General features: G+C 39.0%; 1 protein-coding gene across 1 annotated transcript; it reads right to left on the bottom strand.

The window, feature by feature from the left end:
- Nucleotides 1–7402: 7402 nt before the first annotated feature.
- LOC116650383 (neuropeptide-like protein 31) lies at nt 7403–7785 on the bottom strand. Its single transcript, XM_032433925.2, has one exon. The coding sequence runs from the start codon at nt 7712–7714 to the stop codon at nt 7430–7432; it is 285 nt and encodes a 94-aa protein (XP_032289816.1). The 5' UTR covers nt 7715–7785; the 3' UTR covers nt 7403–7429.
- Between the last annotated feature and the right edge of the window lie 8963 nt (nt 7786–16748).

Here is a 16748-nt window from a genome sequence, read left to right as displayed (position 1 = left end):
ATATTGACCAGCGTCAGCTTGGAAAGGACTTTAATCCGATTTTAATGAAGCGCAACGCTTTGCGGTCTGTTGCATTTGTGCGCCTCGTTCCTGTTTCAGTTCCTTCGTTTTTCACATTTTTTCGCCATGCACTTTTGTATACATCTATTCAAAGCAAGATTTTTCTTCATATTTTCCGAGGTAAAAATATTTGGAAGAACAAACTTTTTTCCAAGCAGCTAAAAGTGATTTCTTGTTGGGGGAGATCAAGTTTTAGGACTTGCAGAAAACTGCTAGATATATACCATAGTCTGCCTCGCTATTGGCTATTTGACTTTTCTTTTTGGGAGTAGGTATGAAAACCAAAGCAAAGTGAGTTTGAACCGTGCTGGCTGGAACCTGGATTCCTTTTGTTGTTTTAATATGAAGGAATTCCGGAATGAATTAGATTTACTGGCCAGATGTATTGGCTTAAAACAAAGAACTTGCATGGATATAGTAAATCAACTTGACGTGCTGAAAACTGAGGCAGGACGCTGGTTTGAACCGTAAACCAAACCTGCGATAACATTTCATGACTGGCAGCCCTGATGAAAAACTTAAAGAAACATTATCATAAGCCTGAGAGAAACATAATTATCTGTATGCAGGAGACGATTTGCTTGAACTGTCGGACTGTTTGACTGACTGACTGATTGATGAAAGCATAAGAGCTGGAAGTCTGCTCGTGTTACAAATGTCTGCCTCTTAAGTCCTAAGGCAAAGCTTTGACTTGTATTTGGGAAAATTGCTACGTAAATTTAGTCAAAAATGGTTGGATGGAAAATTTATTTGAGAAATCATCAATAAGAACGCTGCTGAAAATGCGTTGGCCCTGCAAAGCCGGTTAATACGCGCTCATATGAAAGCACTCTTGAGGTTCACATTGAATACGAATTGAACGAATTTCACACATGGGCGCTAATGAATTTAATGAAGTCATTTTTCTTAAACCGATTAACAAAACTACTTACAACAAGCGACTGCCCCTGCCCCGCTGCAGTCCTGCCCCATCGTGTTGCCTGCCCCCTTTGCCACATTCTGCTGCACGTCACTTAGAACAAGCGAGTTCATAATTTCGTACCATTAATCATTCGCTAACAAAGAGATCTTGCGCCGAGTGCGTGGCATCTGCGCTGCGGGAGGGTGGACATTTGGGTGATGCGCCGCGATTGACAGCTACCAAAAGTGGCTCGGGCGAAAGTAATGCGAGAGCTCGAGTTGAGTTTAGGCTAAGGTTCGAGTTTGGCTGCCGTGGAATTAAAAAACAATTGTTAATTATTAAATTTTAAGTCTTACACACTTGGCCCCAAATGAGCCTCATCAGCGCATGGGGCCAACAACAACAACAACGGGTGACTGTGGCACAACTTGGGGCCCAATCATCGACTGTGTTGTGGCCGACACCTCGCTGATGAGATCATTCATCAAACCTCAAACTTGTAACTCGAGACTCGAAGCTGGCGGGTGAAATGAGTTGCCATTGTTGAGAGCTGCCAGCCCAGACAGAAAACATTCGGCTCGAGTTGGAGACTCTTTTTTTTCCAGTGTGTGGCTGCCAACGTTTGACTTTGACTGCTTAATTATGGCAGCCAACGGTGGCAGCAACAACCACAGCAACAACAACAGAAACAAAGGCATCTTATAGCCAACGAGTTCATCTGAGCACTGACTAGTTGCGGTCTAAATGGTTTATGAATGTTTATTTATCGCATTATAGTTAGGAGTCCAATATATTGCGAAAAGAGAAGCGAGAACCAAAACAGTTTATTAAATAAGTGAATAATGCAAATCACTTATAGCTAGTTGCTAATAAATAAATACAAGAAATTGTATCATGAAGTATTCATTGAGAAAATGTATGTGTCTTATCTATAAGGAAGTTGAGATATGTGCAAGAAAATCTTATACCAGAGAGGGCAGGGTACTTTCTATTTGAACACTGTCCTCTGGATTATGCCTGCAGTTGATACGGTAAAAACTCTCTAAAACGAACAGCTTCGGCTCGAGGTGAAAGAGCGTAACATAATTAAAAGCAATCTGTTGAACACATAAAAATATAAATATTGTTCACATTTTTTACGTATATAAATGTTTTTAAATTTTTTCGACCTTTGCGCATACAAGAAGACGTATCCGGATCGGAACATTAAGCTGATATAGCTGCTATAGGAACAATCGGTCGAAAAATTGGTTCTTTTATGATAAAGGTTTTTCTGCACTTGTGCTCTTTACATCGGAGTATTATATAGTTCGGTAAAATGAATCTGTCGAAAATAACATTGTTTTTGTATTTGTTTTTAAAGCAGTCTTAACCAAAATATGAATTCCACTTACTTATGTGCCTCATCGCATAAATATTAAGCACATTTGGCATATATGTTATGTATATTTATACATCATTAAGGAATCTAGTATATATCTCTAAGAAGGATCTGCTTAACACAGAGTTTTTGTATAGAAATATTTTCGATTTTCCCAAATACATTCACCAAATTATTTTACTCGCATATCTGCAAGCTCGGAATCTATATTATATATCCATTCATTATTGTTTTCCATATTGGGGCACACCTGGGGCTGACATTCTCTCTCAAACCATTATGAACTACTCCATACTCATTCTCTCTCTATAAGGCGAGCACTCCTCTTGTGCTGTCAAAAATTACCCGACTGTCGCCGACTGTCCGCTCAGGAGAGTTTTCAATGTAATAAGAATATAAAAGAAATGTGCTATAACTATGTGACTTTGGTTGCAAATAATATTGCAGCTTCAACTATGGACTTTTTGATGCTAAATAAATAAAATCAAATTTAAATGTTTTTGTTACAATTAAACAATTTGGCGAAATGATGAGTCAGCCCACGAAAGCTGTTCGTTAGTAAAGATTTCACTGTAAATTATTCAAATTATCAAGCAATATTATTAGTAATTTTGCATATAGTTATTATCAGAGGATAGCTAAGCATAGGACTTTACAATTATTGTTTATTTATTGAAAAATATTTCTTTTAGTTCATACTTTAAGTCCAATTACAGTCAGGCAGACACACTCTCACACACACCCGCACACAAATCTTGAATCTTTCTTAGTTTCCATCAAATCGGATTAAAGTAACCACACAGTGGGCCCCACATTTTGCATCTCCGTTTAGCCACAAATCGAAGGCCAGCACAAATTCAAAGCAAATGCTGAGAGTGGAAATATAACCGCAAAATGATTTCCCTGCCCGTTGGCTATTTGGTGAGTCTGCGAGGCATGGGAAAATCAATGTGCATTTCTTGGCCAGGAAAATGCACGTCTGGCCCGGCGGCTGCAGTTGGGCAACGAAAAACAACAACAATACCTACGAGGAACAACAACAATGTGCCACATAGATGGATCTACATGGACATGGACATGCACCATAAGTCATCGGCATTGATAGCCATCAATCGCGGGCCGTTTTTCCAACATTTTCTTAGCGCGAAGTGTAACTACAATTAGTCGGGTGCTGGGGCTGCGGCCACAGATTTGTTGCCTCTTGGCCGGCACACATATGAAAATCTTTTGGGGCTCGTTACTCCAACGCATTTTCCATAACTTGGTCATTTTTCTTAGACACTGCACATGGCGGCTGCCAAGGTAACCACAGACACAGCTTCAGCTTAAGCTGCCCAGTCTCCACAGTCTGACTCTCTGCCCCTCTGTTCGTGCTTGTACGTCACTTTGTCAGTTTGTCAGTTTGGGTCTTGTGGCCTCGTTTGGTACCGTCGCGTACCGTCTGGGCTGAGAAGTCTGCTGCGGCTCGTTGAACCTTTTTAACCGTTGCTTGGTCAAGAGTTGTTAACCATATTAAAGTGTTCAATGATTAATTACACGCGTCCAAGATTAATTGAAATCAATCAAAGCTGAAGTTAACTAATGGCAACACGTTTGTAATCTACGTTTGCCCGGTGTGCCAGCCCCCCGCCCTCTCATCCTCATCCAGCTTCTACACGAACCATGCTCATGTGTGCACGCCTGGAATTTCTTATAAGACTCCTACTCCTGTCCCACACATTCGTTTCATGCTCATTTTATTAGATTTAGTTTCTTCTTTCTCTCTCCCTCTCTATCTCTCGGTGTCCCTTTGTTTCTCTTTTAGTTTGATTCCCAAACATAATTACAATTAGAGGTCTGTGGGTTAGGCATCTAGTAGCTATGGGCTCGAGTTAGGAGCTGGGCTAGTTTCTATTTTTCTTTTCAGCAAAAAGTAAAAGTACCTCTTAGAAAACTGCAGAAAATTTTAAAATGTCTTTTCCTTGAATAAAATGGAAGCCGTTTTTGAATATATAAATTAAATTTTAAAATAACTTGATGATTATTAAAAGTTTTAACAGTAAATTATGCTATGAATTACTTGGCTATCATAAGTACGTGTTCAAAAAAGTTAGCAATAAATCGGTTATGTTTTTAAAATATATTTTACTTAAAAATTATTTAACGCTTTTGTTTATCCTGCTAACTGACTTACTGAACTACATTTTTTGAACTAAAACAAAACATGGTTTAGTTAGGGTATCGTTTCAGCTATTTTTTGGGCAATTGGTTTGATAGAGTTTTCTGTTGATATTAAATAATATATATGAACTCCGAATTGGAAGTAGTGGGCTCGGTTGTGCGGCCTTTATTCTCTGTTCTCATCAAAAAAACACAGCGCTATTAGATAGACTATACATATATATATCTAGGGGTTCTCTGCAAGTATTTAAAGTTAATCGGTTTTAAATTAGTTTGCAGCTTCGATCTTAATATAATCTTAATCCAATTCTATCTGATTTTATCCGCATTACTTTAAGCCGAAGTTCTATCAGTAGTTGGTGCGTTTTATTTGGCATTCATTTTACTCATCCTTGCACAAAATATATATAAAATATTAATTAAAGATATGTATTTTTATTAAACCACAAAAAAAGGAAGCCACAATGTAACACGTGTTCCACAGAAACACACACAAATGTAAACTGTAAAATCGTGCACTAATTAAATTTAAAATTTGGGGCTTAATCATGTGACGCACACAGAGAGATAGATACAATCGGCTGAAGGTACGGCAATATCAATTGGCTGACAGTATGCTAAATTATGGATTATGCCCCTGGGGCGAGGACAATCCGCATATCGGTTACCATGTGCCCGCACGGCGCACGTGTCCTGCTTGTCCTGTATGTGGCAAAACATAACCGATTCGCTTCCTTCCGGCAACACACCTCGTCACAAAAGCGCCGCAAATGAGCGAAAGACGAGCGAGAGCAGGCGGTGAACACGTTAAGCCCCATCTCTAGCTTTGACTCTTACTCTGCCGCAAACCCACATGTGGTTAATTATAATTACGCAATTTTAATATCAAAACATGCTCGGCACGAAAGTCAGTTTGTGGCCCGGTCCCGGTCTCGGGTTCGGGTTCGAGTTCGAGTTCAGCTCGAGGTCCTGGACAACCTACCTTTAACTAACTGTGGGGGTTGTTGGTGCTGGCGTTGAAAAGGCGCAAAATGATGAATGAAATACGACGATTTTCAATGACAACAAGCCACCCCCGTTGGGCATGAAACTCGACAGGTTCGAGTCCAGAACGAACCCTCGTCCTGGTCACACCTCACACCAGCAGCACGCACACTTTGAGCTTTGATTGAGCATATCCGGTGGGATTAATGCGGGGGTTGGATGGGATGTTTTGCGGTTATTTATGCCCACAAGTCAGTTTGTTTCAGCGGCTCGCCTCGTCCAGCCAACCGCAAAATATTAGCTTTTATGATATTGATAGAAGCCGATGTCTATTGACAATTAAACAATAGCCCGAAACAGTCAAGCCAGGGGGCGGAACTGTTGCCACAACAAGCCACGGATATGAATTTGAATATGTTTACGCATACGAATAAGAATACGAGTACGAATACGAATACGAGCACCCATATGCCCCACAGGGATAACCATCTGAATTGGCGCAAAATTAATATGCGTGCTTGGTTTGGGTAGCGGTTTCCAGAAGGGGCGAGAGCAGAATTTTATTTGCGTTGATTTTTATGTTTATTAGCAGGATTAATACATCATTAATCTAATCAGCAGATATTTGGTTCAATTTGTGAGTTCGGGTTTTATTGCGTGCTTAACGCATATGCCGCAAATTTAATTGTCAGTCTGTGTCTATTTGTGTGTAGCAGACTGTCAGTACTTGGTCTATTGTGGATGTAATCAGACGCTGGGCGCAACTAATTGATATATTAAAAAGAGAAAAGGAAAGCTATTGGAAAGTGAATGATTTTAAAATTAAACTTTCTGTTAGTTTAAAGGTAGTTACTCTCTCTCTCTCTCTCTATTCCGCGCTCTATCTCCCTCTTTCTATGCTTAGCTTGGTATCATTGAGTAATAAATATCTGTTTATTACTCTATGGCTTGAGCTTTAAGCTTTTACATACTTTAAGCTCTTCTTATGCTTATCAAGCTTACTTGAATGTAGACTGTATAGGCTATATGATCATATAAGTAAAGCTAGGGTATATGAAAAACTAAAAGCTTTTATTATATGCCTTTACACATCTGTAATGAATTTATAGCCATGAATAGGCTTAGATTATAAGAATAGGCATTAGAATATAAGGAATACGTATGTGCGGGTCACATGAGTCCACCTCAAAGGTAATTTATGCGGAACGCGCTGTTTACTTGAAGAAACAAACAAATTAATTTAAATACGTATTTTGTTTAACGGGCGGGAAAACAACACGCAGTTGCTGGCAGAGCATCAAAAAAAAAAAAAAAAAACAAACAAACAAAGGTGACAGACGGAAAGAGAGAGTGGTAGAGAGAGCGGGAGAGAGAGTAGGCACACAAAGGTCATCTAATAAAAATTCGAATGATAATAATTATGGCAATTGTACGTGATAATTGCAGCAAGACATAGGCACACCCACACACACACACACACTCGAACACCACTCTGTGATGCGTCGCTGGATGATGCTCTGACGTGTCTCCAAAAACCAAAAGTAGAAACAGCCGCCAACTCGTGACAGCTCTGGAACATAAACAAACAGACGGCCCAGGCACACACGAAAATCAACTAATTAGTAGGTTGCTGGTCATGGACGGCGGGGAGTTGGGGTGACTGCAGGCAAAGATTAATAAATAAATGGAGATTTGCTGTTATTTATTTTTAAAACACATATCCCGAGCAGACAGCGTCGCGGCAACAGGCACGCACAACCTAAACCGGGTCAACACATTGCCATGGGCGAGGTCAAGTTCTGCTCTCCATGTGTGGAATTTCACTTTTAAGAACTCGAATACGGAAAAGCACTAATCTAATTAGCAGTATATTTTGTTGGGGGCCAAAATCAAAGGGAATAAAAAATACTTTCAGCTACTTTCAGTCTTATTTATTACACATTTTAGCCATAGAAACCAAAGCCAGGACGTCCAAAGCCGCCGCCGTAGCCGCCATAGCCGCCATAACCGCCGCGGTAATGATGATGTCCATAGCCGCCATAGCCGCCGCCAAAACCGCCATAGGGTCCTCCAAAGCCGCCGCCGTAGGGTCCGCCAAAGCCGCCGCCAAAGGGTCCACCAAAGCCAAACTGACGCTTGGTGCGCACCTGCTCCTCAGCCTGCTCCTGGGCATAAGCCAGGGATAGCAGAACACCCAGAATCACGGCGAATAAGATTGCGGCACGCATTCTGAACTTATTTATTATTGTTTTTTGCTTGTGTTTTTGTCAAATTGAGAAATCGAACTGTGTGCGGCTGTTGGCCAAGAATTCGCTTTTATAGGCATCGCTCCTATCGTTTATCGCCTCGATATTAATGAAATTCAAGAACAATCTAAGCAGAATTCCCCCCATATGTTTACCCAAAAATCAAAAGATAGAAACTCGTTTTTTACTCAGCTCAAAAACAAAAACACAATTTGGCCGGCCACTTAATCTTCGCTAACCGCAAAATTTTGTTCTTTTTTCAATGTGAATTTAGATTTGACAGGCTTTGTGACGAAATAGATGAGTCTATAAAAAACGGGTTCCGAACCTATTTTTCTGTTTGTCCCAAGACAGCGCCCAAAAAGTCAATGAGCTGATAGTTTATATGCGATCTCTTTTCTGTTTATGCAAATTACTTTAAAATCTATATCAAATGCCTTCTCGTGGGAGATATATATTTATATTAATTTGGGGACTTTTTGCGGGTATTTTGAGGTTGTCAGTACGCATAAAATATATATTTTAATTAAATATTCTCGCTTATGGTTATGTAACTTATGAAATATGCGGTTCTGATATCATGGAGTTAATTATATGCCAAGAGTTTCCTGCGAGTTACAAACTGGTTGCCAGAATTTTGATTTGCTTTAATGCAAATCAGTTAGAAAATCATTCGAAAATGTATTTAACTAAGACATTGATTAGCGCCATATAAATTATATTCCATTTCCAAAAGTTATAAGCAAATTTCATTTGCACAATTTATACAAATTTAGCAGTCAGCAAGAAAACAAATTCAGAGTATTTCATATGGAAATTTTATACAGTTTTGACATAGTTTGACTTGGGTTAGTTGGGATAAAGTGTGTGCTATAAGACATAGAAAGTTGGGGCCAATATTTTACTCTTAATGGAATTTTCGAAATTTTAATTTTCAAAATATTATTAAAAATGTTATATAACTAAATAATAAGCAAAATATTTTTATTTTAACTTTAATTAAAATTTTAATAATTTAAAAAAAAATTTTCGTAATTCGTACAGTTTGTAGATGGGAAAGAGCATTTGCTGGAGATTGTATAGTTTTTCATAACAAGACATTTAGCCTAGCGCCAACGTGCTATTAACAAAAAGCAAACAGGTGTGAAAGATTTGTGTTGTTGTAAGATCTGGCGCTCTTTTATTACCTTTATTATTTGTTGATCATAGAAAAAGGCAATACGGCGTATTCGATGCGGAAGCTGGATGATTGTTGTGTTTGGGTTAAAAACAAATACATGTTTATCGCTGGAAATGCCCAGAATGATCAATGATTGGACGCTAAGCACAAGCATATTAAATAACCACATGGATAGAAAACAAAGATCAATAAAAAAAGCTGTTGCTGTCCATTTTGATGTGCTTTGATCTTTATATGCTGCGCTTATGTTTGTGATTTTTTTTATTTTTATTTTTATTTTTATTTTATTTCTGCTTCTGATATGTGAGTCGGCAAATAAAACTTCGAGCTTGTGGTACAGATGAATTCGCGCCATAAATCAGCAAAGTTGGCGCTGCGCAGCGGAAGCATCGATCGATTCTGTTGTCAACGAAGCGACAGAGCAGATCATCCTCATGATTCCTCTGATCATTATTACGATCGTGTTCATTAACATTATCAATGTCTGGCTGTGTGGTTGTGTGGTGCTCTGATTTTCAGGTTCCACCCAGTTGCACATGTGCTTCGCAGACTTTCAGTTCGACAAAGCATTTTCTTCTGGCAAGTTTTCACTTCGATTTTCAATATGTGTCGTTGCGTTATTGTTGTGTGTGGCAGTGTGTGTGCTGTCATGTGATTTAAGGGTACCCGTAAATCACGACGCTTGTCTAATTTCGTCTCGCTTGAGATTCCCCGCATTCTTGCCAGCTCAATGGAATTATTTCTTCATTTCGAGCCTGTCAAGTGCCTCCAGCACTCTGTCCCACATTTTCGCACATGATCGCCACAATTCCTCTCGCTCTCTCTCTCTCTCTCGCACTCTCTTTCTCCGTCTGTCTCTATACACTTATCGATGCAGCTTGGCTTTTGCGCAGCATTTATCGCATCTTTATCTGTCGACTGTATTTTGTATCTGTATCTGTATCTGTCTGCTGCATTTGCTGTATCTGTAACTGTGTCTGCGCCAACTGATCGTACAACTTGTATGTAACTCACTTTGCATGCTCAAAACTCCAACCCGAATTCGCCTCCCCCTGTCAACATATTTGCCACTGTTGTGCCTTGGCTGCGCGTCTACGCGATCTGCCAGCGATCGGTGATTTGTGTTGCCGATCCTCGATCGACCATAACATTTACAGACATGTCAGCCAGTTGAACACACATTCGCACACACACTCGCCCAAACTAAGAGTTGCTTTCGTTGTCTTGTTGAAACCACCAAACGATCGCTTGTTGATCATGGTGCTGCTGACAGAGCTACCTACTTGTTTAGACAAGTTCTTCAACAACTACGACATTTGCGCAGCGTAGGAACGAAAAGTGAAAGTTTAAGGCATGACTAGTTCCACAAATGAATCAGAGTTTAATTCACTCATGATTAAATCATCTTAGACAATAATAACTTAAGAATATAAAATTAATTAAATGCATACGTAATTTACTTTTAATCCTTATGAAATCATCAGGGATAAAATATGGCAAACACAAAAAAATCGCTAGACTCTAGCTCTAATAATGAATCTCTATTTCGTATTTTAAGGGAAATGTTGGAAGGTATCCACAAACTGAAATATTCCCAGAGTGAATATACTTTAGGAGAAACTACATAGCAGGTTTGGTATATCTAGCTCATATACCTCGAGCAAAGCTAAAAAAAAATGTATGGATATTCTGGAAGTTTTTCGACCCATGGCACAGAAGAATATATTCGAAATTGTAGGTTTCTAGCTCTTGTAGTTTTTGAGATCGTAAAGATATTTAATCTTATATTTAGTGTTTTCTGGCAATTTCTATTAATATACACAGTCATTCGTTTCTGATATATTGAGACAGAGTCTATAATATCATAAGATAGATATAAGCTATATATTAAATCGATGTCTATTTGTTTAATGTAACTTAACAGACCTCAACTAAACGCTATAAATATGTAACTATTTATTAAAGCAATTTTATGTGAATTATTTAGGATTTAAGCTGCAGACGAGCTGTTAAATTGTGATTATTTTCTATTTGCGAGTGGCGCAAATTGCACACACACAGATACCCACGCACACCTGAACAGTAGGTGGAAATACGAACCTGTCATTATGCTGAAAAGGGCGCTGACAGGTAAAATGTCATATATATGTAACCATTTGGCATGCCATCGAAACAATGGGAGGCACATTAAATCACGCAATGCGCATCAGAAATTGAAGTTTCCAGTTCATATATGGTATATATGGTATATGAGTTCGAGTTTTACTTTTTGTTTATTGGCTCTGTTGAGAGTTAATACGGAAATGTCGCGTGTTTGACAGACATTCAATGGGCTTTAACTAACTTTTATGACACCAATTATTAGATAATATTTAGGCCACATGACATTTCCGACTGTCAGTTGCTAACTAAATTAATTAGTTGCTAACGGAACTAGTTCATGTTCACGCTTGTCAACGTATTCGAACTACACTTTGTAGTTATAGTGTGTGAAATTCAGGAAAATAATCTGATATATTTTTTTTTATTTCCATGCCTTTTGTTCTCTCTTTGCAATTAAGATTTATGCTTATTCGTACCTTTAGGCAAACATTTCGATACGCAAATAAACAAAACTGCGAATCATTTGAATTTCGCTGCCTTTGTTCGTTCGGAAATTTTAATTTTGGGATTTTCATAAGGATTATGGGGTAGATTTTCGCACATGCCTAGGCGCCCTACATATCCGTGCTCTACTTGGTCCTGCAACAATGGATCTGTGTCCCAGACTAGCGCGTAGAGTGTCTGAAGATCTCAGGTAACGCGGCAGATGCAGCTGTACACGAACTGGACTTATTTACCTCTGGTGATTGTACTCAAGATCTGCAAGGATCTTAAATGCATTTTCTGTGATTTTCGTAGCAATTTTGTATTGATTATGTGAATATTTGAGTATCGGCCTTAATATGCAAAACATGTTTGCAATTTTTTAAGTGTGTTTTTTGTGGGGGTTGCAAAATTTGCTATATTTTTTGTTCGCGCAGTCATAATAGGGCGTTACGTGTTGCTAGGAACTGTAGCTGTAGCTGGGGTAGACATAACCTCAATTAGCCGATCTTGACCTTTTGAGTAAGTTTTTTTTAAAAGAGAGAAATCAAAAATGAGCATTCCGGGCTACGAAAATTTATATAAAAGATATTTAAGAAGTGTGCTTTATAATAGAATGAAATTAAAAGAGTTTTTACTTTATTTCAATAGAATATTTATGTGAAGGTTATCCAAGAATATTCATACCTTAGAAAATCTTCCTCAACATTTTTAATTTGGTGTTATAGTTTTTTTTTAATATTTTTATAATTGCATTAAAAATTGAAATAGTTCCATTTCATATATTTTACTATATAATAATAATAATATAATAAAGCCAAATATTATTTTCAAAAATTTGGGAGAGGTAACTTATAACATAAAAATAAATAAAGAAATCCAATAAATATCAAAATAACATTAACAAAAATATTTACAATCTTTAATTTTTTTCGTTACAATTCGAAATGTATTTAAATTTCCTATAAATCTGATAACATTTGCACGTACACCTGGTCTTGGTACTATTAATTTTACCGCCAGAATAAATTGCAATGCTGTCAGCTAAAACAAAACCCCCAAAAATCGTATTCAAATGCCGACTTCACGCCTAATCAGCGTCTAAGACGCTGGACAAAGGCAGCTCTGCATAAATTTTGAAACCCAAAGAAAATAAAGAAGAAGAAGTAGCAGCAGCCGCCAGAATCAGAGCAGTAAATGTGAAAATGTCAGGCATTTATTTTGGGTGAAAACTTACCTTTTTGCACGGCTGCTTGGAAATTACAACTCTGTCAACATTGATCTTTGACCTTTACGCCTGAATAGCCAAATCGGCAGACATGCAAAATAATGCAGAAGAGATTGCAGCCAAAGAAAACGGACCTTAGGGGTGGAACTGGACGAAAGGCGCCCGGGGTCCGTTACTCAGGCTTTACTATAAGAAAGGCAAATAGGAATGCAGATGGAATTTAAAATATTTAAGGGAGTGGTATGCATATAAGCTCAAGTTTTAAAGTATTGTAGTTTCTATCAAGGCTATCTAGACATTAATAACATATTTATTACAATATTCCATCAGCTGGTCGTAAAAATGATATCAAAATGCAATTTTGAATATCCATACAAATGAATTGCTGCCACGAACTTAGCCAACCTCAGGTGATAGAGCTCATAAAAATAACACTTGAGATCTATTGTAAATTTATGAGCACAAGCATCAGGAACCCTTTTAGAGAGCAGTAGAAATTGCAAGCGTGCAACATAAAACTCTTTGCCAGCAGCTCAATAGGTGCTGCTCAAGTGTAGAATGTATTTCTGTCTTAGAACTGTTTTGTGTGTTGACAGAATACTTAGGGCATAGGCGTGGGCGTAGGCATGGGCGTGGTCGTGGACGCTCTCTGGAAGCACGTGCCGTCAACAGTTGCAGGCTGTGCTATAACTTTTCCAAGTTGTCAGAGCGTTTAGCTACTTAAACACTTGAGATATCATTTTTGGAAGTCTGCTCGGCAGCGCCCCCCTCTCGCTCCCTCTCTCTCTCACTGTAACCTACTCTCGCTGTCTCTGGCGTTGCCTTAATTGCATTTCTTTGATGCCACACATGCCACACTCGAGAGTCAAGTTGGCGCTTCGTTTCATTTGTGCTGGGAAGTTTCCCATTCACATTGTGTTAATTTTTGGTATTAGTAAATTTATTTGGTTTTTGGCAGAGATTTCGTCGCTGGAAAATTTATTAGCACATTAAGATAAAAATGAAGTCGTTTATATCGTTTGCCTCCATGGACTGGATGCCTCCACTTGTGGAACTCGCGCCGCTCGTTCCGCTTGCATCTTGACATTAAATTTTATTGCCTTTTTTGCAGGGAGAGAGGGAGGCAAAGAGGCACACTGGCGTATGTAGGCATAGGGGCAGGGTGTGGCATTATCGCATCATTTGCTTGTCCCTGCTGCTGCTCCTCCTCAAGCATTTGGGGAATCTTGTAGTTTCGTATTTTGAATAATGTCAAGCATCCTAATGCTAGATTTTTATGGGCTTACAATTTTTGGGCGCGTTCTGTGGGCCGTCGTATGGATGGATTGGCAGGTGCGGTTTGCCTGGGGCATTAGCTTGAGCGCGTTTCGATATAATAAAAGTATTTTTTAATATTTATATCTAATGGCAAACGAATTCGACAAATTTGTTTATGGCAGTGGAACTTAATGTGGTGGCATTATATCTGTGTATTCATTGAGGCCAAGAACATGAAATGGATATAATCGGGATAGTTTTAATTATTCAAGAAATTTGTTGTACAGATAATGGTCTGCATTGGTCTGCATGTTTTTTTTAACATACACCAATTTTCGGCACGGTTTTTTTATATATTTATTTGCACAGGTATAATGCTGATCCACTTGTGAATCGGTTAATACCAAATAACACTTAAAATGTGGCAAACTGGGAATGTTACGAGCCTGTTTTATGGATAACTCTCAAAAAACAGTCTACAAACAAAATTTCAGCATCACTCATTCAATATATGTTGAATTTTGAACCCAAACACCCTTGGACCGGTTCATAGACTTGGTTAAGAGATGATATTAGTTGGTATGTCCTGAAGAATATTTTGCAGGGACAACTTAAATATATGCAAGGCTATAGCTTCGAACTACATTTGAACCGGTTCAAAGTCCAAGTTTATAAGCATAGACATGCCTTGGTACTCTATTCACAATTTGCAACAGCAAGATATTTATTATACCGCAAAACGGTTCAAATGCGTTTCTAGCTACTCTTAGTGGTTCCTGCGCACATTTTACGCAGTTAATGCAATCATAAAGCATAAACTGTTTGTCCTTTGGTTGTTACCAACAATGCTGGACTCCGCCCCACCCTCCGAGTCAAGCATTCAAAATTCCCATGGAAGGATAACGCTGCAAGTTCCGCTTAGGAAGTCAAACTTCCTGCAACTTCGATTGCGAGGGTGTGAGCACAACCGGACTCCGCCCCGGCTATGAGGGTTGCCCCGCCACAAGTACTGAGTCATTTGGCTGGGCTGCTGGCCTGTTAGCTTGGACAGTATGCCGCCTGTCCAGCCACAGATTGAGTGCATGACTGACCAAACAGGACTCTGACTGCCTTAACTGAAGCAGCTTGACGGGCTGACTGACTGACTGACTGGTTGGTTGACTGACAATTAAGCGACACACAGCGGAAAATAGACGACGTTGCATGCAACATCAAAGCTGCGGCCAGCTGTGGCAGGTTCGTTTGATTTTTCAGTTGTCACATGACAGCGCGGAGACAACGCCAGCGCCGTGTGAAAAAGTGACTTGGAGGTTTTTTTTTTAACAAACAGGAAGTTGACGCTGCACAGGAAATGTGATTTGTAGTTTTTATTTTTATTTCTACTCCCTCATTTTCAACTATATTAAAATATTGTTTGTTTAAGCGTCGCCTCGCTTGAAGTGTCCTGTTTTGTTTTTTCTTTTGCTGAAAGTTTTCTGATCCAGACACAGGTGAGCGTCCGAGTTGAATTGAATTCTATTTCCACATCATTTTCAACAGCTCTTAAAGTCAAGCTCTATGACGAGCGCCGCCATTTTGTTTGGGAAGTCAATGCTCCAGGTTGACGCGCCTTTTTTCTTTTGGCAACGCGTTCCAGTTAAAATATATAACAAAGCCAAGCCCCGGCAGACATGGATACTCTTATTTGTATATTCTGATGTAAACAAGTTGGCTATAGGGCATATTCACTTTTAGTTTGGGTATGAAAGCTGCCGCTGCAGAGTGCTTAATATTATTAATAAAATAACTCTCACACATTTTTTGAATAAATAATTACAGGAGATTAATCAGTTTTGTAAAGGTACACTGAGCTGTGCTTGAATTTGAAATGAATAAAAGCAAATTTATACTATTTAAAGCATTTGTATACAAGCTTTATTTTATAAAACTTGTGTATTATAGGATACATCGCAGTCGCACATTTGCACACAACTATATTCAATTTTTTTTTTCAACATTTTTCGCTCTATTTTTGTAAGCAATTTTGATTTTTGTCTGCAGGGTATTTACTAGTCTAGCAGTCTCGCCTGTGTCTTTTCCCGCTTTGCGAATCGCGTTCTGTAAATTTTTTCATTTCCTTTGCTCCTTTTTTTGGCGCATGTCCTTTTGCGGCTGCGGCCTCAAAGGCGGAAATGTCGGGCTCATGTGTCGCCGTGTGCCTTGAGTGTGTGTGTGTGTTTGTTATTGTCGCTGGAAGTTGCAATCAACATTTTGCAATGAGCAAAAGGCAGCCTGAAAATGATATCTTCCCATGTACGTGTATGAGTATGTGTCTGTGTGTGTGTCTGTGTGTGTGTTTATCAAAAGAGTCAACTGTGGCAACCTGGTTGCTCTGCGTTGAAAATTTCAATTTAATTTTCCTGTGCTGCCATTTCATGTTGTTTGCTTTGACTTCAGCTCTTCAGCCTAGTTGTATGTGTGCGCGTGTGTGTGTGTGTTTTCATTTTGACGCATGACAACGCGCGAGTGACAGGCGCATGTCCTTCTGCCCAGCAACGGCTGCACCTACACACAGCCAACACTCCAGTTCATACCCATGCCCATGCCCATCCTCCTGTCAGCCTAGCCTCATCCTGAATGCTGCCAGAGGAACGCGCGCGCTGCTCATTTGTCGCACATTTGGCTCGTCTCTTTTTCCTTTATACTTTTCTTTTTTTTTGCTTCTTTTTTTTGCAAGAAATTGAAGTGTCACAAATTTTGACATTCGAATTGTGGCTTATGACAGA

This window comes from Drosophila virilis, chromosome 2 (assembly GCF_030788295.1).
Source record: "Drosophila virilis strain 15010-1051.87 chromosome 2, Dvir_AGI_RSII-ME, whole genome shotgun sequence".
Taxonomy (NCBI): domain Eukaryota; kingdom Metazoa; phylum Arthropoda; class Insecta; order Diptera; family Drosophilidae; genus Drosophila; species Drosophila virilis.
The sequence above is the reverse complement of the archived record's forward strand: the minus strand, read 5'-3'. Positions and strand labels throughout refer to the sequence as shown.